The sequence below is a fragment of the Coregonus lavaretus genome (assembly GCF_964263955.1).
Source record: "Coregonus lavaretus genome assembly, contig: SUPER_35_unloc_2, whole genome shotgun sequence".
Lineage (NCBI taxonomy): Eukaryota > Metazoa > Chordata > Actinopteri > Salmoniformes > Salmonidae > Coregonus > Coregonus lavaretus.
Window position 1 is genome coordinate 3,328,587 of NW_028167180.1, and position 23,247 is coordinate 3,351,833.

Sequence of the window (23,247 nt, forward strand, 5' to 3'; positions counted from 1 at the left end):
CTACAAATCAGGAAATGTAATTAAATAGTGATACATTCTGACCACTACATTTGTCGTCACACAGGACCACGTGCTGACACAGACTAATCATGGGCCAGCAGGCTACGAGGCTCGCGACCACATGCTGACACCAACCAATCACAGGCCGGTAGGCTACGAGGAGTCTCCCGTCCTCAAGCACGCTCACTCAGGCAGGATGGAAACAACTACATCGACCATGATCCTTTGCTAGTTACGGCTGAATTCAACATGATCCTTAGCGATTTTTTTGGTGCCATTCAGCCACATTCAGCAATATGGCATGCTTCAAATTAAAATACTTCCGGCTTCATTTGCCATCGGGAGTTTTCCATTGGAAATATGTGGACGACGTCAGCGCTATCACTGTGTACTCGTTTTAATGTCTATGGATATAGCAGGTCTGGAGTACCGTGAAAAAGTCAAGTGATCTAGCAGATCTGGAGTACCACAAAACAGTCAAGTAATTTGCCTGTTTCTTACCACTGTTCTGTTTGTTTAGCTCTTCCTTCAAGTGGTCTCTCTCTTTAGTCAGGGTGTTGTAACTGGTCTGTAGCTGGTCTCTCTCTTTAGTCAGGGTGTTGTAACTGGTCTGTAGCTGGTCTCTCTCTTTAGTCAGGGTGTTGTAGCTGGTCTGTAGCTGGTCTCTCTCTTTAGTCAGGGTGTTGTAACTGGTCTGTAACTGGTTTCTCTCTTTACTCAGGGTGTTACAACTGGTCTGTAGCTGGTCTCTCTCTTTAGTCAGGTTGTTGTAACTGGTCTGTAGCTGGCCTCTCTCTGTAGTCAGGGTGTTGTAACTGGTCTGTAGCTGGTCTCTCTCTTTAGTCAGGGTGTTGTAACTGGTCTGTAACTGGTTTCTCCCTTTACTCAGGGTGTTACAACTGGTCTGTAGCTGGTCTCTCTCTTTAGTCAGGTTGTTGTAACTGGTCTGTAGCTGGTCTCTCTCTTTAGTCAGGTTGTTGTAACTGGTCTGTAGCTGGTCTCTCTCTTTGGTCAATGTGTTGTAACTGGTCTTTAACTGGTCTCTCTCTTTAGTCAGGGTGTTACTACTGGTCTGTAGCTGGTCTCTCTCTTTAGTCAGGGTGTTATAACTGGTCTGTAACTGGTCTCTCTCTTTAGTCAGGATGTTGTAACTGGTCTGTAACTGGTCTCTCTCTTTAGTCAGGGTGTTATAACTGGTCTGTAACTGGTCTCTCTCTTTAGTCAGGGTGTTACTACTGGTCTGTAGCTGGTCTCTCTCTTTAGTCAGGGTGTTATAACTGGTCTGTAACTGGTCTCTCTCTTTAGTCAGGTTGTTGTAACTGGTCTGTAACTGGTCTCTCTCTTTAGTCAGGGTGTTATAACTGGTCTGTAACTGGTCTCTCTCTTTAGTCAGGGTGTTGTAACTGGTCTGTAGCTGGTCTTTCTCCTTAGTCAGGGTGTTATAACTGGACGCCTGGGATCTCTCTGCAGAGTAGTAATGACCAATGACTCGGTTATCTGTCGGAATAGAAACATATAGATTTGTTTGACAATTTTATAAAACAAAATTCAGCCACACAAGTGGATATAGTATACACAATAATTTCCCTATTGTGGTCCTTTGAACATCTAAGTATTAAACTACTGATGATGAAGAATGTATTAGTGAAAACATCATAAACTTATAAACTTACAGTAGACAGACAGGCCTATGATCTCAGCCAGTAGGAGAACACACAGCAGCCCCAGACACACTGCAGCAACTCCAGAGGGTCTCCTCCACCACTGAAAATTAGCTGAATCACAGGGTATTATAAACTCTCTTGCGTAATGCTATAAAATATATATATATATAATCCAGAATTGTGAGGGGACAAATAGGTACTCCTCTGAGTAAGTGGTTTGTGTGTCTGTTTCTCTGTCTGTGTGTACTTGCATTGATACCTGAAAATGTAACACCAACGCCATCCATTTTTCTGGGCTTGTTGACATATTTTCCTTCATCAATATCCATGGTCTGCATTGTTGGATTCTCCACCTGTGTTTGTATAGATTTTTCTCTTACATTTTTACACTCAAAATGTGTATCTGTGCCTTATGTATTGTTATATGAAATACTAGTTAGTTTATTTACCCAGTACAGAGGAAACAATAGGATGGTCCCAAAAGTGCAAACTCAATTAGTGACACAATAGTCTGCTTAGGTAAAATATTAATATTTTAAATTGTCACGACTTCCTCCGAAGCTGCCTCCTCTCCTTGATCGGGCAGGCGTCGGCGTTCGTCGTCACTGGCCTTCTAGCCACTGCCGCTCCTCATCTCATCATTCCATTTGTTTTGTCTTGTTTATTACTCACACCTGGTTCATATCCCCTCATCAGTACCTGTATAAGTGTTCCCTCTGCCCCCTTGTCTTTGTGTGTGATTGTTTATCGTGGAGGTTAGAGTAGCTCGGTGGAGCTCTTTGTATGTTGTATCGCCGGGTTATTTCACTTGTGTGCCTCGTTGTTTTCCAGTGCGCCTGTTTTCCGCACTTTAGTGTTTGACGCATTGCTGCGTACTACTGTGTTTTTTGAATAAACCTTTTATTCTGTGATTTGCCCTCTTGCGCCTGACTCCTTCAAATCACTCACCACATCAATATAAAGTTGTATAACATTAGCATGTATTAATCAGGTGAAATAAAGAAGAAGAAAATCTTACCACGGTCTTTGAGAGTTGAAAAGAGATGCATCCAAATATGTTGCATTGTTGTGTAAATAAGACCAACATAACCAGATGTACTGAGTGAGCACGAAATGTAAGATTGGAGTTGTGTGTTTTTTTGTCCACTGCACATTTTCTGTCAACATCAGCATATCCTTTGCATATCTATATCCTTTACAGTAGCTAAAATGGGGAGAAGTCTGTCAATAACAAAGCGCTACTCTGCCTTCTTAACAACACTATCAACAAGGCAGGTCCTACAGGCCCTAGTTTTGTTGCACCTAGACTACTGTTCAGTAGTGTGGTCAGGTGCCACAAAGAGGGACTTGGGAAAATTGCAGCTGGCTCAGAACAGGGCAGCACGGCTGGCCCTTAAATGTACACGGAGAGCTAACATTAATGACATGCATGTCAATCTTTCATTGCTCAAAGTAGAAGAGAGATTAACTTCATAGTCACTATGTAATTAGGTTATTTCGCTGTCTTTTTCATGTCGGCCATCTTTTAGGAAATTGTATTAGGCGTGTCATTCCTACAATGTGGTGTCTTTTGGACCTCATAACTTCTGGAGAAAAAATATATATATATTTTGTAGTATTCTATCAGCAAAAGGACATGTCTGACTTTCAGAAAAACATATTGGTGCATTTTCCAACTTGATAGGTGCATAATGCTAACAGGGTTGAAACTAACAAGGTGGACATTTGTTTGCTAAATTAGCCATAGTTTTGTGAGTGAGCAAGTTTGAGCTAGAATAATAGTGGACACTTGAACAGGATTTTAACATTTTGTTAATTTTCTCTATAATTTAGCCTAACAGTGTGGAAATGTATGAGTGGGACATACAGATTTGAGTGAGACATACAGATTTGAGTGGGACATACAGATATGAGTGGGACATACAGATTTCAGTGGGACATACAGATATGAGTGGGACATATAGATTTGAGTGGGACATACAGATATGAGTGGGACATACAGATTTGAGTGGGACATACAGATATGAGTGGGACATACAGATTTGAGTGAGACATACAGATATGAGTGGGACATACAGTGGGACATACAGATTTGAGTGGGACATACAGTGGGACATACAGATATGAGTGGGACATACAGATTTGAGTGGGACATACAGATTTGAGTGGGACATACAGATATGAGTGGGACATACAGATATGAGTGGGACATACAGTGGGACATACAGATATGAGTGGGACATACGGATATGAGTGGGACATACAGTAGGACATACAGATATGAGTGGGACATCCAGATATGGCTCCCGAGTGGCGCAGCGGTCTAAGGCACTGCATCTCAGTGCTTGAGGCATCACTACAGACCCCCTGGTTCGATTCCAGGCTGTATCATAACCGGCCGTGATTGGGAGTCCCATAGAGCGGCGCACAATTGGCCCAGCGTCGTCCGGGTTTGGCCGGTGTAGGCCGTCATTGTAAATAAGAATTTATTCTTAACTGACTTGCCTAGTTAAATAAATAAAAATAAATGAGTGGGACATACAGATATGTGTGGGACATACAGATTTGAATGGGACATACAGTGGGACATACAGATAAACATCATAAAACAGTATTTCTGTAGCTTTAGACCATTGTTTTTCCACCAAAGAAATTATGCCACTTCCTGAATGTGGTGTCACTGTAGGAAAAGGTTGTTTTCTTAAATGGAGATTTACAACAAACTAACAGGTTGGAAAGTGATATCAGGGACACACAGAACATCTTAAATACAATAATAATTAATACAATAATATAAATCATTTAAATAAAAATAAACATTATTGATGAGAGAATTTAACTAGGACTATAAAATAATGAAGAAATATTTTATGGCTTCTAGTTATTGTGGAAGTTGATGGAAAACCGGGGACATGACAAAAACACCTACATCCACTGAAGAAATGTGTTTAAAATACATAAAATTCCCTTTCAAGATCCATATTTTTGTGGATTTAAGGACACCGGACCTTATATTTAAAGCTTTTCCACATTTTAAACTAAATAAGAAGTGATATTTCCTGGAGACAGAAAACGCACCGCATTGTAGAAATGATGCAGGCTGGACACCAATTCGACCTAACCTGGTCATGGCTAGACGGGATACAGTTTATGTCTAATTGACATCATAAATTAATTTCCTTTTGCGTTCAAGTTAACCCTAACCCGTTCCTAACCTTGACCTAATTATCCTAACCTTCTACGTTAAATATCCTAACTTGCTGCATAATTTCTCCTAACCTACCTGCTACGAAAAGTCATTCCTGGTCATTTCTGGAAACTGTATCCCTTCTAGCCCAAACAGAGATGCTAAATGGAATAGATACAAAGATGAGTCCTCTATCAATCTCCATGGTCCCAACTTAGACCCAAAGTGGCTGTGTTTTTACGCTATGGAACGCCGTTTGGGTCTTTGCGTTTCAAAAAACATACACGTCAAAATAACACTATTTGACGCGTTAAATAAGCTGTTAATTTGACACGTCAAATAACACAATTCCATTATAGAATGTTGTGTGCAGAATTTGCACGTTTAGGCCAAGCGCCACAACCACTATCAGCAGCACTGTCAAATCTGTAAAAAAAAGAAGAAAGTCTGCAAACAAGAACACACCGGCCACGAACGATGTGTTTACAATACCGCGTTGGTAATTAGCCATTATTTGTTCGACCGCAACTTCTGGGGTAGCTAGCTAGCTTTAGCTTGGTACCTAGCTAACACCAATGCAACCAGCCTGAAAACAATGACCATTATTAGCAATGATTTAGGAATCCTTGTGAGTAAGTATTAGCTAGGTAGCCACTTGTTGTTCGCCTATTGAAATTGAACTTCAGTTCATGAAAATAAATAGCTAGCCAGTTGCCAAAAGCTAACGTTATATTGCCAAAAGCAAACGTTATATTATAAGCAGCCAGCTAGCCTCAACTGGGGAGTGAAGCCGGGGCTCGACCGGACCCGGTAATGTGTTGTGAAGCTAACCACAATAAGGATTAGCCACAATAGTGGAATTTGCGGCTCGCCTTCAAAATAAAAGTCCCTCCTTGAAAGTGATGCAGAAGTTTACAATTGGTGGAATCATGGCATATTTAGACGAGATAATGTTTAACAAGGTTGGAATGTGGAGCAATGAAATGGGGTATCAGTCTACTTGGTGACACCCACAGAACACAACTGTGAAGAGTTTACGCAAATATTAGCGTTGTAGCTCTTATCGCAGGACTGTGACCGTGTGAAATCACCTCCCCAGTCAGCCTATTGTGCATATTGACATCCATATCGCACTGTACAGCTTTACCTAAGGATTGGAGATCAATAAAATGGGGTATCAGTCTATTCAGTACCCAATAGCTTTTTTCCCAACGTCCTCCTCAGAGTTATTAGACTCCAAAACATCCACATTGTATTGTTTTTCCTCTGGAATAGTGTTCAATACACATAGTAGGTTGACAATAAATGTGGCTCGATTCAGTTTTTTCAGAGTCCTGCAATAAGAGCTACGGCGCTAATGTTCTCTGGGTGTCACTGAGTGGACTAATACCCTATGACATTGATCCACAATCCATAGGTAAGGCTTTACAGTAATAATAATAATAATATGCCATTTAGCAGACGCTTTTATCCAAAGCGACTTACAGTCATGCGTGCATACATTTTTTGGGGGGTTTTGTTTGTTTTTTGTGTATGGGTGGTCCCGGGGATCGAACCCACTACCCTGGCGTTACGGGCGCCGTGCTCTACCAGCTGAGCTACAGACAGTGAAATACGTATGCCCACAATGCCATTCTAAAGTCTAATACATCCAGTGTGATTATTCTCAAATTAACAAATTATTGTCTTTTGTTGATTTTATATAGCAACATTCCAACCTCGTTTAGCATGATCTATTCAATTATACCATAATTCTACTAACTGTATTCATTTGCATCACTGTCAATTACATACTTTTATTTTGAAAGCTAACTTTAAAGTCCACTATTGTGGCTAATCTTTATTGTGGCTAGCTTCACTTAGATGGGTCCGACCACCATCAATCAAATAATAACTGTATTATAAATTAGGGTTATTTTAGAAGATGTCACCTAGCTAGGTAGTTAGCTAGTTAACTATAGCAACTGAAACAGATTATTTCGTTTTGCTATGTTTTTGTGGAAGAACATTGTTTGCATCCATCAGCTAGCTAGCTTTTTTTATGACCAGTATCATAGCATACATATCGATGAATCGTTGTGACATATGAAATATGAGTGATAGTGTAATCTATGTGTAATAACTTCGTAAAAAATTAATGAACGCCTTAAATTATTATGTGATGTGCAGTCATATTCTGGTCCTGATTGGTCAAAAAGCTTATTTGACACGTCAAATAGTGTTATTTGATGTGTATCTTTTTTGACACGCAAAGACCCAAACGGCGTTCCATATTAGGCCATGTCTTAAATCTGCATTGCCCACTACTTACTAAAACTACACAGTCTACTAATCGTACTAAATACTATTTAGAAAGTACTGTTTAGTAAAAAATTAATGCAGTAAGTACACTGCATCCCCTCAGCTGATAACCATCTGTCAAAAACCGGAGTCTGTAAAGACGATTATCTTCCTTAAGTGTGGAGCGAATTCTACCAAAGCCGAAATGGCAAATATGAATGCCTCATTGTCTTGCCACATATAAATTATGTCATGAATTATTCTTATTGTTATTTTATTTTATTTTTTATTTTTTGGGGGGGTGTTTTATTATTTTTATTTTGTCATTGTATTGATGTGTAATATTGTTATTATTGTTGCAATAATAATAAAAAAAATTGTTGGCATTTAAAGCACTCAATTTTCAAAATCTTACATTATTTTCTAAATGTCACATAATATAAAAAACGCCCTATTTTCGCATACCTAAAATGCCTACTAATTAAACGCAAGTATGGGTATAGGGACACCGACACTGTAAAATGTAACTTAACTCAATTAGGCCTATATCGCACTCAATGACATGACCGCCTATAAAAGTTTGGAAGAAATACACTGCATGTATTATTTTAGGATACATATATCAGCTTAATAGATTACATGTCAGCGTCAGATCGCTGTGTAAAAGACAACACCTTTCGTAGACTTCCTTGTGCGCACTCCGCCGTAGTTGGCCTAGTTGGGTATTTGATATTTTTACCTGCCATTTATTAGAAAGAGAAGTTGAAAACCGGGACTTATTATGTTCACGTTTTGTTGGGATAAATAAGAATTGACTCCTAAAGAATCTTACACCTGACTTATTTAATAAAAATATTAACCTACCATTTCTCCTGCTGTCGAGAAGCCTCTGGTGAAGCCACATAAAATAGTTGTCGAATTTACTTTCAGTTTCTTACAGGAAAGAACAAAAACAGGTCTACGTTTTCTAAGAGGCAGAGTATGTAGTTCTGATATTTGTCATTTGTGTGGTGTCAAACATTGATGGAGTCAAATTAATTAAAAACATCTGGAAATAACAACACATCTGATAAATATTGGTATATGCCAGTATAAAAAATATGTATTCACTAACTGTAAGTCGCTCTGGATAAGAGCGTCTGCTAAATGACTAAAATGTAAATGTAAATGTATATGCCGCAAACTTTATTTTAAATATTTATTCTCCATTAAAATATTTGATCAAGTTGAAATGTCTTCAACTCGTGGTTAAATGCTGTTAACATACAAACAAACAGACCAGAAAACATACAGTGTTCTTATTAGCTTTTTGTCAACCCTGTGACAGTTGTAATCCCTCCTTTGTTCCTCTAGGTGAAAGCAGAGGTCTTTGTGGATCTGATGGTCCTAAATGTTGTCAAAAAGCAGACATGATAAGAGTGAAGGAGCTCATGGATGATTTCAAAGCAGTACAGAGACTCAATAATCATTAAATTCGATGCGTTTATGATATAAAGAGATTGGTCACAGAGATTAAAATAGAGAAGTTATTTTCTCTCAACCTGCTCTTTCTACACCTTTCTCCCTCTCTCTTTCACCTCTCTCTCTCCCTCCATCCTTTTACTTTCCATTCCCTCTCTGTGTTCATACTTATTGTAGTTTATTTGGGAAGAATCACCACAATTAAAAATAATGTTCATTCAATGAGTTGTATTTATTTTTTATGTGTTCATTTCTTTTCCTATAAACAATTGTTAATGATAAATTGTGTACATCTTTGTTTGTTTAATCGAAATATGCTGCATCAATTTTTCTACAATAAAAGAATGCTGAGATTTTGAAAATGAATCAGGAGTCATTCTTTACATTGTGTATCTTTGACAAAGATGTAATCCACTTTTCTCTCCCGTACTGTATAGTTGTGTCATTGTGTTTATATGAATGAGTCCTTGCAGCAATAATCAGTATATGCAAACAGCTCAGTGATTGTAGTGCTATGATACCAAACACAGTTGTGCCTTCAGAAAGTATTCATATCCCTTTTTCCACATTTTGTTATGTTACAGCCTGAATTTAAAATCGATTAAATTAAACAAAAATCCTCAACAATGTACACACAATACCCCATAATGACAAAGTGAAAACATGTTTTGAGAAATATATGCTAATATATTATTGAAAATGAAAGACAGAAATATCGAAATAACGTAAGTATTTTCACCCCTGAGTCAATACATGTTAGAATCCCCTTTGGCAGCAATTACAGCTGTGAGTCTTTCTAGTTAAGTCTCTAAGAGCTTTGCACACCTGGATTGGACAATATTTAAAAATATATATTTAACAAATTCTTCAACCTCTGTCAAGTTGGTTGTTGATCATTGCTAGACAGCCATTTTCATTTCATGTCTTGCCATAGATTTTCATGCCGATTTAAGTCTAAACTAACTAGTCCACTCAGGAACATTTGATGTCATCTTGGTAAGCAACTATAAATATATTTGGACTTATTGTCCTGCTGAAAGGTAAATTAATCTCCCAGTGTTCTGTGGAAAGCAGACTGAGCCAGGTTTTCCTCTAGGATTTTTCCTTGTGCTTTGCTCTATTCCATTTATTTGTATCATAATCATAATCATAAAAAAACTCACTAGTCCTTGCAGATGACAAGCATACCCATAACATAATGCAGCCACCACCATGCTTAAAAATAAGAAGAGTGGTACTCAGCGATGTGATGCGTTGGATTTGCCCCAAACATAACGCTTTGTATTGAGGACACAAAGTACATTTCTTTGCCACATTTTTAGCAGTATTACTTTCGTGCCTTGTTACAAACAGGATGCATGTTTTGGAATATTTTGTATTCTGTACAGGCTTCCTTCTTTTCACTCTGTCATTATGGTTAGTTATCATAACCATTAAACTCTGTAACTGTTTTAAGTCACCATTGGCCTCATGGTGAAATCCCTGAGCGGTTTACTTCCTCTCTTGCAACTGAGTTAGGAAGGACGCCTGTATCTTTGTAGTGACTGTGTGTACTGATACACCATCCAAAGTGCAATTAATAGCTTTACCATGCTCAAACGGATATTCAATGTCTGCTTTTTTATTTATTTTACCCATCTACCAATAGGTGCCCTTCTTTGCGAGGCATTGGAATACCTCCCTAGTCTTTGTGGTTGAATATGTGTTTGAAATTCACTGCTCGACTGAGGGACCTTACAGATAATTGTATGTGGGATACAGAGATGAGGTAGTCATTCAAAAATCATGTTAAACACTATTATTGCACACTGATGAGTCCATGCAACTTATGTGACTTGTTAAGCAAATGTTTACTCCTGAACGTATTTAGGCTTGCCATAACAAAGGGCTTGAATACTTATTAACTCAAGACTTATAACTGACACCATTTAGAAGTGAAACACTGGTGTTACTATAGTATTAGTACATTAAAACACTTAGTAGTACAGCATACATACAGTGAGGGAAAAAAGTATTTGATCCCCTGCTGATTTTGTACGTTTGCCCACTGACAAAGAAATGATCAGTCTATAATTTTAATGGTAGATTTAATTGAACAGTGAGAGACAAAATAACAACAAAAAAATCCAGAAAAACGCATGTAAAATTTTTTATAAATTGATTTGCATTTTAATGAGGGAAATAAGTATTTGACCCCCTCTCAATCAGAAAGATTTCTGGCTCCCAGGTGTCTTTTATACAGGTAACGAGCTGAGATTAGGAGCACACTCTTAAAGGGAGTGCTCCAAATCTCAGTTTGTTACCTGTATAAAAGACACCTGTCCACAGAAGCAATCAATCAATCAGATTCCAAACTCTCCACCATGGCCAAGACCAAAGAGCTCTCCAAGGATGTCAGGGGCAATATTGTAGACCTACACAAGGCTGGAATGGGCTACAAGACCATCGCCAAGCAGCTTGGTGAGAAGGTGACAAAAGTTGGTGCGATTATTCGCAAATGGAAGAAACACAAAATAACTGTCAATCTCCCTCGGCCTGGGGCTCCATGCAAGATCTCACCTCGTGGAGTTGCAATGATCATGAGAACGGTGAAGAATCAGCCCAGAACTACATGGGAGGATCTTGTCAATGATCTCAAAGCAGCTGGGACCATAGTCACCAAGAAAACAATTGGTAACACACTACGCCGTGAAGGACTGAAATCCTGCAGCGCCTCCAAGGTCCCCCTGCAAAAGAAAGCACATATACAGGGCCGTCTGAAGTTTGCCAATGAACATCTGAATGATTCAGAGGAGAACTGGGTGAAAGTGTAGTGGTCAGATGAGATCAAAATGGAGCTCTTTGGCATCAACTCAACTCGCCGTGTTTGGAGGAGGAGGAATGCTGCCTATGACCCCAAGAACACCATCCCCACCGTCAAACATGGAGGTGTAAACATTAAGCTTTGGGGGTGTTTTTCTGCTAAGGGGATAGGACAACTTTATCGCATCAAAGGGACGATGGACGGGGCCATGTACGGTCAAATCTTGGGTGAGAACCTCCTTCCCTCAGCCAGGGCATTGAAAATGGGTCGTGGATGGGTATTCCAGCATGACAATGACCCAAAACACACGGCCAAGGCAACAAAGGAGTGGCTCAAGAAGAAGCACATTAAGGTCCTGGAGTGGCCTAGCCAGTCTCCAGACCTTAATCCCATAGAAAATCTGTGGAGGGAGCTGAAGGTTCGAGTTGCCAAACGTCAGCCTCGAAACCTTAATGACTTGGAGTGGAACAAAATCCCTCCTGAGATGTGTGAAAACCTGGTGGCCAACTACAAGAAACGTCTGACCTCCAAGTACTAAGTCATGTTTTGCAGAGGGGTCAAATACTTATTTCCCTCATTAAAATGCAAATCAATTTATAACATTTTTGACATGCATTTTTCTGGATTTTTTGTTTGTTATTCTGTCTCTCACTGTTCAAATAAACCTACCATTAAAATTATAGACTGATCATGTCTTTGTCAGTGGGCAAACGTACAAAATCAGCAGGGGATCAAATACTTTTTTCCCTCACTGTACATCTTTAATCACATGATATAGATGTTCTGGTAGTTGTCTACAAGGTGGAATAACAAGTTAATCACATATTAAATAAGCATAACTTCCTCATGTTTCCCCAACTGCAGTGTATGATATAACATTTTGAAGCTTTGAGTCTGTACTTTTATCAAATATACAAAAAGCCAATCTTGGAAATGGTACATAAGACTGAAAGGGGAAATGGTTCAACACCCCCCCAAAACAATCCCATTTAATAAGTAGAATGCACAAACGTTACATACAATAGAATGAAAGTAAAAACTTATTAAATGTATTATTTACAAAAAACTTAGATGAAAATGGTGTGTTGTTAAATGCAGACTTAAGATCATTAAACCACAGTTAACCCATAACACTCGTGGGAATTGGTCTATATGGATATAGCTAAATGAAATGTTACATATAAATGAAATATGGAACTCCTATGCATAACCATGGTAACAATCAAAAGGGAACAGTTTGCAGATTATGGAGAAATTAGACTAAAGGAGACAAATATAAGGTGCTTTTCTGAGCTCTCCTAGCTGTGCCATTGAGGAACTATAGCAAGCAAACTTGTCGTTTTGTTTGGAACACAGCAATCACATAATTACTGTTGTTGTTGTTCTTGCTTACGCAATTCAAAAACAGCCCATTATAAATCACAATCTGTGCCAGGTGGGCATAATTTGAAAGTTTGTTCAATTGCTGTTGGTGCTGTCAACTTCAGGACAGGAATACCGGCTTACTTAACGGAGGAATAAACACACATGTTCATCGTTGGTGTTTCAACCAGAACGGGGGAATGCCCTTTCTTTATTTGCGCACATGCGCAGTTGTACATCTCTCATAGGGCATGACTGTACCAGTGTAAGAACACAATTTATAACATATTAGTCTATATGTTAACAATTGCCAACATGACTAGCTAAATTATAAAATACTATCTTACAGTGTTAGGCTTTCATTAAGGCAATGCAGAGAAACATTGTATTTTGGTGCGCATATAATGGAGTCATGAGTGCATTCAGATGCGTAGTCTGCGTCAAACCTTCTTCACTATACAATACTCATTCTGTTCAGAACAACTCGGGGTATAACGCCATGTCATCTTGTAACTGTACATCAAACATAGTGATCATAAACGTTGACACTATACTACATGATTTTTATGATATGAAAATGTGAAGTGCAGATTTGGACTCAAGTTTTTGGCTTGCTTGTATGACATAGAGGTATTTATTATAATCCTCAACGTTTCATCTTTCAAAATACACAAAAACAATTTCAAAAACAGCATTTCTCTCACTCAGACAACAAAACATTTTCAAAGTTGCCCAATTACCTGGAGGGATGGGGTCAACTTCTTGTGGCATGCAGTGCACAAGTTCAGAACAGCTGTCTGTCAAAACCCATACAGAACTGTGAAGTGGAGACCCTGAGCTCTGACATGTATAGCATGTTACTTTACAGCCACTACGTTCCAATTTAGGCACTTAGTGTCCAAATCTGCCATTTTAAACCCATATATGGGTACGAGTGTAAAGGGCTACATACTGGGATTCAATGCAAGGCGTGTTATAGCGTGGAGCGCTATACAGCCGTGACAACGTCTTTCAAATGCGTTTTCTCCGACGTTCAGAAATTGCATTCATAGGCGCTGTGCATATCGGCTCAAAAGTTGCCTATATTGTGTCGTGCTGTAGACCATGTCTAATGGAGTTGTATTGATTATCCATGTGAGAGTTAACCTGTTTTTGTTTCTATTTGTAACTAAATTGAAATAAGTATTTAATGTCTTTAAAGAGACAAGAGCTATGTGGAGTTTGTCTAACGTTCAGGGGAGTGGAACTGTGGTCTAATATGCTGTGGTTGAAATATCAACATTTAACATTATGGTGCGCAAATAACAATTTAACCACATACTGTTTTCATTTGTACGTTTTTACAGTTATTAATACATTTAAATGACAGCCATTGTATATGGACCACGTGTTCATTCTACTTATGAAATGAGAAAGTGCGTGTGTTGGCAGTGTTGGAGTAGTGAACCACATGTAGTTCAACTAGTTGAAATCTTGGTAGTGATTTTACTAGTTAATTACTATTTTCAATGTAGCAGTGTAGCCAACTACCATAACTGCACCACTTCTAAGCAAAAATATGGGTGAAGTAGACAAGAATCATCTTTCTTTTTTTATCTCAGACCCAATTCCCAGTTGAAACATTTGTGTGTTTAAGCCTATGGATCATTTAGCTATTTAAGTTGGAATTTTATGACCCCTTTAAGTATTAAAACAATTATTTGATAAAATATTGAATTTGGCATTTACTACTATAGCCCATAGAAACGCATTGAATAACACATTCATAAATGACAAAAAACAAACAAAACAAAAAAATCATAAGGAATGAGGTTTTGAAGTGTGTCCTATATCTAGGAGCAGTCGTGGAAAAGGTACTCAATTGTCATACTTGAGTAAAAGTAAATATACCTTAATAGAAAATGACTCAAGTAAAAGTGAAAGTCACCCAGAAAAAACTACTTTAGTAAAAGTCTAAAAGTATTTGGTTTTAAATATACTTAATTATCAAAAGTAAAAGTATAAATAATTTCAAATTGCTTATAATAAGCAAATCGGACATCACAATCCTCTTGTTTTTTTTATTTACAGACAGCCAGGGGCATACTCCATCACTCAGACATAATTTACTGTTACGGATACAGGTATCCTGTTGGTGTGTTTTGTGTTTTTCCTCTCCTTCTGCCCTAATCACAGGTGTCCTTTGTGTTCCTGATTGGAGGTCGTTGGTGTGTCCCACCTGTCAGTCATCAGTTCATCTGCTGATTGCTGAGGTGGACCAAGCAGTGGCCACTTCTCCTGATTGCACCACCTGTTTCTGGTTTTCATACCTAATCACATCACACATCCCCTTGCTTTAAAAGCCAGTCAGTTGTGTTTTCTGACAGAGACTCTTTTCCTTTGTGAGTATGGATACAGTGGTAACTTGGTTTTTGTGTACGCACTCATTTGCTGTTTACTCCATATGGTAACTATGTTGTTTGTTTGTTGCTGGGAAAAGGGGAGTTTTAGCAAGTCGCCCTTGGGCATACACTACCCGTAGGACAACTTTGTCTAAAAACACTAGTTAGACCTGAGCGGACCACCCACTGTATTTTTGTGTAGTAAGCTTAGCGGTACTTGAGGCAGGCAAGATCAGTTTAGTTTTTTTTATTACATTGTTTCATTCCTTGGGTCCTGCTCAGCCCCCTTTCCCCAAACCTTTACCATGTGTTTATAATAAACATTTTTGTGATTGACGGTAGCTTTTTGGTTGTCAGTGTATTTTTTTGTTCTCACTGTTCCCTGGCAATATTCTAATTCGCATGAGTTATGTTACGGGTCTCTTTTCCATCCGCCCTAGACTTTTAAGCCACGGGGTTCGTAACATTTACAAACTAAGCATTTGTGTTTAGTGAGTCTGCCAGATCAGAGGCATTAGGGATGACCAGGGATGTTCTCTTAATAAGTGAGTGAATTGGACAATTTTCCTGTCCTGCTGAACATTGTAAATGTAACGAGTACTTTTGGGTGTCAGTGAAAATGTAGAGTAAAAAGTACATTATTTTCTTTAGGAATGTAGTGAAGTAAAACTAGTTAGAAATACAAATAGTAAAGATACCTAAAAAAAAAAACGTAAGTAGTACTTTAAAGTTTTACTTAAGTACTTTACAAAGGCGTTTAACAGATATAAGAAAGTTCAGGAAATATGCAGTGTATTTGGACCCCTTGACTTTTTCCACATTTTGTTACGTTACAGCCTTATTCTAAAATGGATTCAATTGTTTTTCCCCCCTCATCAATCTACACACAATACCCCATAATGACAACGCAAAAACAGGTTTTTAGAAAATGTCGCTAATTAATTTCAGTTTGGCCCGGCAGCCAGCTCTAGGAAGAGTCATGTCAGAACACTATACCATCACCAGATAACTGACCTGTTATAGTAGTGTAGATGTCAGAAGAACTGGAGAACAATGACGGTGTTGAGCCCAGAGATGTGTGATGACTAGTTGAGATTAAAGAGAGTTGAACTAGTAGTAGAACAAGTGGCAGGGACGCTGTTGTTTGTCAAATCCCAGAATGTAGCTTTAATTATTAAACCAAGGACTACTTATTTAATTCAACAACACAGCACAGCCACACTAACTTCATACACTTGGGCTCTTTCTCAGTCATCTAAAAAATGTGTCCTCCTTCACTGATCTGAAAGAAGTGACCAGGTGAAAAGCTAAGCCAGCCTAATGATGAGCTTCCTTCCACCATATTGTTTTCACCTATGAAGTATTTTCCAAGCAGTTGAAGGGGAGGAGACGAGGGATTTTTTAAGCAGTTGGTTGTGGTCACATTTCCAAAGATGCTATACCAACATAATCTATTGGTCAATTCTGGTGTTTATGATCACCAGGGACCTAATAATATATCAAGCATCTCAGAGTAACATTGCTGATTTAGGATCAGTTTAGCCTTTTAGATCACATTAAATCGGACTACATGGACAGGGAGGACCTGATCCTAGATCAGCAGTCCTACTCTGAGACGCTTGAGAATGGCTGCCGTTTTACAGGTTCCTAACCAATTGTGCTATTGTGTGTTTTTTCGCGTTATTTGTAACTTATTTTGTACATAATGTTTCTGCCATCGTCTCTTATGATCGAAAAGAGCTTCTGGATATCAGGAACCCGAATACTCACCTCGTACTGGAAGAATATTTTTTATTTAACGAGTCGGACAATAATACTTTTCTTCAGACACCCGACAAGGCCCAAATATATTGTAAACAACAGCTGGTGCATGAAATCTAATATTAATAAAGTCTCAAGGTTTTTCGCACCTGAGGTAGATTATCTCATGATATGCTGTAGACCACACTATTTACCAAGAGAGTTTTCATCTATATTTTTCGCAGCTGTCTATTTACCATCACAAACCGATGCTGGCACTAAGACCACACTCAATGAAATGTATAAGGCCATAAGCAAACAGGAAAACGCTCATCCAGAGGTGGCGCTCCTAGTGGCCGGGGACTTTAATGCAGGGAAACTTAAATCTGTTTAACTTCATTTCTACCAGCATGTTAAATGTGCAACCGGAGGAAAAAAAAAAAAACTCTAGACCACCTTTACTCCACACACAGAGACGCGTACAAAGCTCTCCCTCGCCCTCCATTTGGCAAATCTGACCATAACTCTATCCTCCTGATTCCTGCTTACAAGCAAAAACTAAAGCAGGAAGCACCAGTGACTCGGTCAACACAGAAGTGGTCAGATGACGCAGATGCTAAGCTACAGCACTGTTTGGTAGCACAGACTGGAATATGTTCCGGGATTCTTCCGATGGCATTGAGGAGAACACCACATCAGTCACTGGCTTCATCAATAAGTGCATCGATGACGTCGTTCCCACAGTGACCGTATGTACATACCCCAACCAGAAGCCATGGATTACAGGCAACATCCGCATCGAGCTAAAGGGTAGAGCTGCCACTTTCAAGGAGCGGGACTCTAACCCGGACGCTTATATCCCGATATGCCCTCTGACGAACCATCAAACAGGCAAAGCGTCAATACAGGACTAAGATTGAATCGTACTACACAGGCTCTGACGCTCATCGGATGTGGCAGGGCTTGCAAACTATTACAGACTACAAAGGGAAGCACAGCCGCGAGCTGCCCAGTGACACAAGCCTACCAGACGAGCTAAATTACTTCTATGCTCGCTTCGAGGCAAGCAACACTGAATCATGCATGAGAGCATCAGCTGTTCCGGACGACTGTGTGATCACGCTCTCCGTGGTCGATGTGAGTAAGACGTTTAAACAGGTCAACATTCACAAGGCCGCAGGGCCAGACGGATTACCAGGACGTGTACTCAGAGCATTCGCTGACCAACTGGCAAGTGTCTTCACTGACATTTTCAACCTGTCCCTTAGTTTGTAATACCAACATGTTTCAAGCAGACCACCATAGTCCCTGTGCCTAAGAACACTAAGGTCACCTGCCTAAATGACTACCGACCCGTAGCACTCACGTCTGTAGCCATGAAGTGCTTTGAAAGGCTGGTCATGGCTCACATCAACACCATTATCCCAGAACCCTAGACCCATTCCAATTTGCATACCGCCCCAACAGATCCACAGATGATGCAATCTCTATTGCACTACACACTGCCCTTTCCTACATGGTCAAAAGGAACACTTACTGTACGTGCGAATGCTATTCATTGACTACAGCTCAGCGTTCAACATCATAGTGCCCTCAAAGTTCATCACTAAGCTAAGGACCCTGGGACTAAACACCTTCCTCTGCAACTGGATCCTGGACTTCCTGACGGGCCTCCCCCAGGTGGTAAGGGTAGGTAACAACACATCTGCCATGCGGATCCTCATCACGGGGGCCCCTAAGGGGTGCGTGCTCAGTCCCCTCCTGTACTCCCTGTTCACCCATGACTGCATGGCCAGGCACGACTCCAACACCATCATTAAGTTTGCCGACGACTCAACAGTGGTAGGCCTGATCACCGACTACGATGAGACAGCCTATAGGGAGGAGGTCAGAGACCTGGCCGTGTAGTGCCAGGATAACAACCTCTCCCTCAACGTGATCAAGACAAAGGAGATGATTGTGGACTACAAGAAAAAGAAGAGGACCGAGCACGCCCCCATTCTCACCGACGGGGCTATAGTGGAACAGGTTGAGAGCTTCAAGTTCCTTGGTGTCCACATCACCAACAAACTATCATGGTCCGAACACACCAAGACAGTTGTGAAGAGTGCACGACAAAACCTATTCCCCCTCAGGAGTCTGAAAAGATTTGGCATGGGTCCTCAGATCCTCAAAAAGTTATACAGCTGCACCATCGAGAGCATCCTGACTGGTTGCATCACTGTCTGGTATGGCAACTGCTCGGCCTCCTACCGCAAGGCACTACAGAGGGTAGTGCGTACGGCCCAGTACATCACTGGGGCCAAGCTTCCTGCCATCCAGGACCTCTATACCAGGCGGTGTCAGAGGAAGGCCCTAAAATTGTCAAAGACTCCAGCCACCCTAGTCATGGACTGTTCTCTATGCTACCGCATGGCAAGCGGTACCAGAGAGCCAAGTCTAGGTCCAAAAGGCTTCTTAACAGCTTCTACCCCCACGCCATAAAACTCCTGAACAGCTAATCAAATGGCTACCCATTTTACATTTTAGTCATTTAGCAGACGCTCTTATCCAGAGCGACTTACAGTTAAGTGAGGGAATACATTTTCATACTGGCCCCCCGTGGGAATCGAACCCACAACCCTGGCGTTGCAAACGCCATGCTCTACCAACTGAGCTACATCCCTGCCGGCCATTCCCTCCCCTACCCTGGACGACGCTGGCTAATTGTGCGCCGCCCTATTTGCATTAAACAAATATATATATATGTTGGCTTGTAAGTAAGCATTTCACTGTAAGGTCTACACCTGTTGTATTCGGTGCATGTGACAAATAACATTTTATTTGATACATATGGCCCCTAGATATGCACATTATGTGCCTTTATTTGTCTAATATTTGATTAAAACTGTCTACAACAGATTTCAAGTGAACAAGCAATACTGGTGTTCTATTGCTGGACAGTATTTCATGACACCAAATAATGTTTTTAATTGATTCGTTTTTAATCATTATTTCTATCAACAAGATAGTACACAACGGAAAGGCATTTTTACTTTCAATTTCAACAATTTGCATGATTTCACAATATGTCTGCAAAGTACAATGTATGTGTGTTTTCACAGCAGGCAAAATAACATTTGTAAGAGATCATAAACAATATCAATATATTTGAACAGTACAACTAAACTTTTTTTTGTTCTCATCATGGTGATAGTTTGGCCAACTGAAAGCCGTTCACTGCAGGCTCTAGAGAGTTCAATCCCACATCCTTAACTCCAAAAATAAAATCCCCCATCATCAACTACAAAAACAAAATCACCATCATCAACAACAAAAAAACATCATTATCAACACCAAAAAGAAAATCAACAATATAATCTTTATCAACCGCCAAATGTATAATCACCATTATCAACAAACATCATCATCATAATCATTAGCATTCAAAACAAACAGAGTGCAGTACTTCAAAACATACTGTATACACCAAGCATACCTGAAGATTATTAATGAAGTTACATTACTGATGGTCACTGAGCATTACTTCAAAACATACTGTATACATCAAGCACACCTGAAGAGTATTAATTAAGTTACATTACTGATGGTCACTGATTAGGAATTACACCTTATCGAAACTAATGTGTTCAAAGCAATGAAGTCATTGAACAAATCACTATTTGAAGGTGCGATCAATTAAAAACATTATATTTGAAGTCTACTTAGTAATCATTCTTGTTGAAGTAAATTATTTAAAAGACCCATGAATGTGTAATACCTGTATATGAAACAACAAATGCATATTCATTAAATAAAAAGTACATTAAGATGAACATGTAAAAGGTAAAATAAGAGAAACTAAATCCAAGCCAACCGTTTACCACTGAATGATGCAGTCTCTTCATAATCTGTGATTAAGGCATATCAAGCCATAGGTTAGATGGTAAAGTAAATGAGAGAAATTTAATTATTATAATTTAAAAGAAATAAACAATTAGTTACCTGTGTATTGTGTTTATCTATGGACATTATCAAGTAAAACTCTGAATCTGTTGGTTAACCTGTTGTGTTCACGTTTACTTTTCTTGCCTTTTGTGTGATTTCTGAATCATGTTAAAATGCTTTAATTACATTGACGTCATTATTTATTTATTTATTACTTGACTATATTGTATTCCTTTCCCATAAAACTCAAAGTGTTAGCTATTTCATTATGGAACATCAGATCTGTAAATTGCCAAGTTTTTATATAATTTATCAATGTATCCGTAACTATGACTTGTCTTGCTGCAGTTGTTCTTTTCAGAATTGCATTGGGTATTGACAGATCTGTACATTATTTCACATATTTTGATTCTGTGATATATCCATGTCATGAGAGTTAATTCTGGTTGTCAAGTCTGACATCTTTGAATGGTTGTCATGTCGACAACTAGAGACTTCTTATAGCTAGTTTAATACTAGTCTTTCATGTTGAATGAGCCCTTCAAGCTCTTCATTGCATCATCAAATGTTAATGCCTTCCAGTCCTCTGGGATATCAGCAGGGAGTGCATCTGTGTCTGTAGCAATTCTCTCATTGAATGTAGCCATCACATACTTCCAGTAGTCTGACGCCTCAACGCTGGAATCTCCAGTTATGACCCAGTTAGGGTAATATGTCTGGTAGTCCTTGTAGGGATAAGATTCTTTTGCTGTTGAGGATATGTAAAATGAACGGCCACTTATCACAAGAGATGAACATATGTCAATAACTAGCACCTTTGTCACTCTACCCCTCCAAGCGCTGAGCCCGTTTGGACGGTGAATGGAGGTAAAGTGTTTGGCATGCTCCTTCCCCCCTGCTTCACAGGGTGCATGGCAGAAGGGGCATACCTCTCCACAGCCAAACAGACTGGTGAACATCTTGTCCTGAGGCATGAATGGCAGAGATCTGAGTCTCTCTTTGATGCCTCCTCCCTTATCGTACACAGCTGCCAGTGACTGCTCCAATTCTCCCACATAATCTATTAGGTAGTCAGCAAACTGTTCTGTATTTTCAGAGTAGTTCAGAGTCATGATCAAATCCAGATCATCCTTGGGGAAGACAAGCTTCTCTCCAAGGGCACAACACATTTTCTGAATGAAAGTATTGATATCTTTTATAGTGCTATGTGTTTTTCTGATGTTAGAAATTGTATCAGTGATTATCTCGACTATCTCTAAAAGATGTTTATTCTCCAATTTCTCCAGTCTGCTGTCCTTTGAGAGTTGTTCGACAATCTGGTCAAACAGCCAGTCCTTCACAAACCTTTCATAATGCTTGATGTATTCTCTGTATTTCTCATATTTCCCATCCATTAGGAGCTGTTCTAAAATGGAGAATTGGAAACGCATCCGTGTGCTGTAAGTCTCTGACCCTTTACCTGTCTTCATTTCATCAACTATATCAGGACCAATCATTTTGGTCACATAGTCCTGTACAGCTGGCCGTAAGAGCTTTGTGAACTCCTCAGCTTTCTTAAGGCACTGGTCTTTGTTATGAAATAAGTCTATGAAGTCAGTAAGGTACTTTTCCTTAGACTGTTCCAGACATTTTCGGGGGTCATTGACTGCAATTAAATCATCATGCTTCTTTTGAAATGTTATCGCTGCTATGCCACAGATGTGCAACTTCAGTTTAACCTCACATTCTTCACATTCTTCACTAACTTTACGTTTCTTGTTTTGTTGCAATGTTTCATCAATGTTGTTCAGCAGCTCTTTGATGTCAGTGTCATGGTAATCTGTTCTGCTTCTCACCTTCTGGGTTATCAAGTCCTGACAATGTGTTATGATGTCATCACACAACTTTTGTAGTTTCATCCTGTAATGGTCACTATCTCTATTCCAGTGCCTGACAAAGCCTTTAGTCTTCTTCCACCAATTACCTGACTCTACAACAAACGGTATCTTCCCACAATCAACCAAGCTGTTTCCAACCAACATACTTTTGACATAACCCGGCCTTGTAGAGAAATGGTCATGTAAAATGTTGAAGGCATCCTGAGCAACATCTCTTCTTGTGAGTCCTCTGAATTTGATCTCAGACAGAGTTTCCTTCCACATTCTTTCAAACTCTTCTATGAGGTCCTGTTCTGATAAATCAGATTTGTTCTGTCTACAGGTCTGCAGCAAAGCCAGTACCTTCTTCTCCATTGTATTTGCCTGTGAACTTTTTATGTCATCCAGTTTGGCCATTCCCTCTTTGATTTCAACAGCTCCATGTAGAGTGTTATTCACTGTGTTTTCTGTCTCTCGTCTCAGTGTTTTAGCACTGGCCACAAAGCCTTCCCTGTATTTTTACACCAGATTGACATGGCCATCTTGCTTTTTAAAGTATGTAATTAGATTGTTTTGGATTTCCTTT

General features: G+C 39.4%; 1 protein-coding gene across 1 annotated transcript in view; it reads right to left on the minus strand.

Annotated features, from left to right (window-relative positions):
• Positions 1-19,841: 19,841 nt before the first annotated feature.
• Positions 19,842-23,247, minus strand: part of LOC311110138 (interferon-induced very large GTPase 1-like) — a 60,407-nt gene continuing 57,001 nt past the window's right edge. The window contains 2 exon segments of the mRNA XM_084188700.1: positions 19,842-23,180; positions 23,184-23,246. Coding sequence (XP_084044826.1) covers positions 21,321-23,180; positions 23,184-23,246 — 1,923 coding nt within the window. The 3' untranslated portion in view covers positions 19,842-21,320.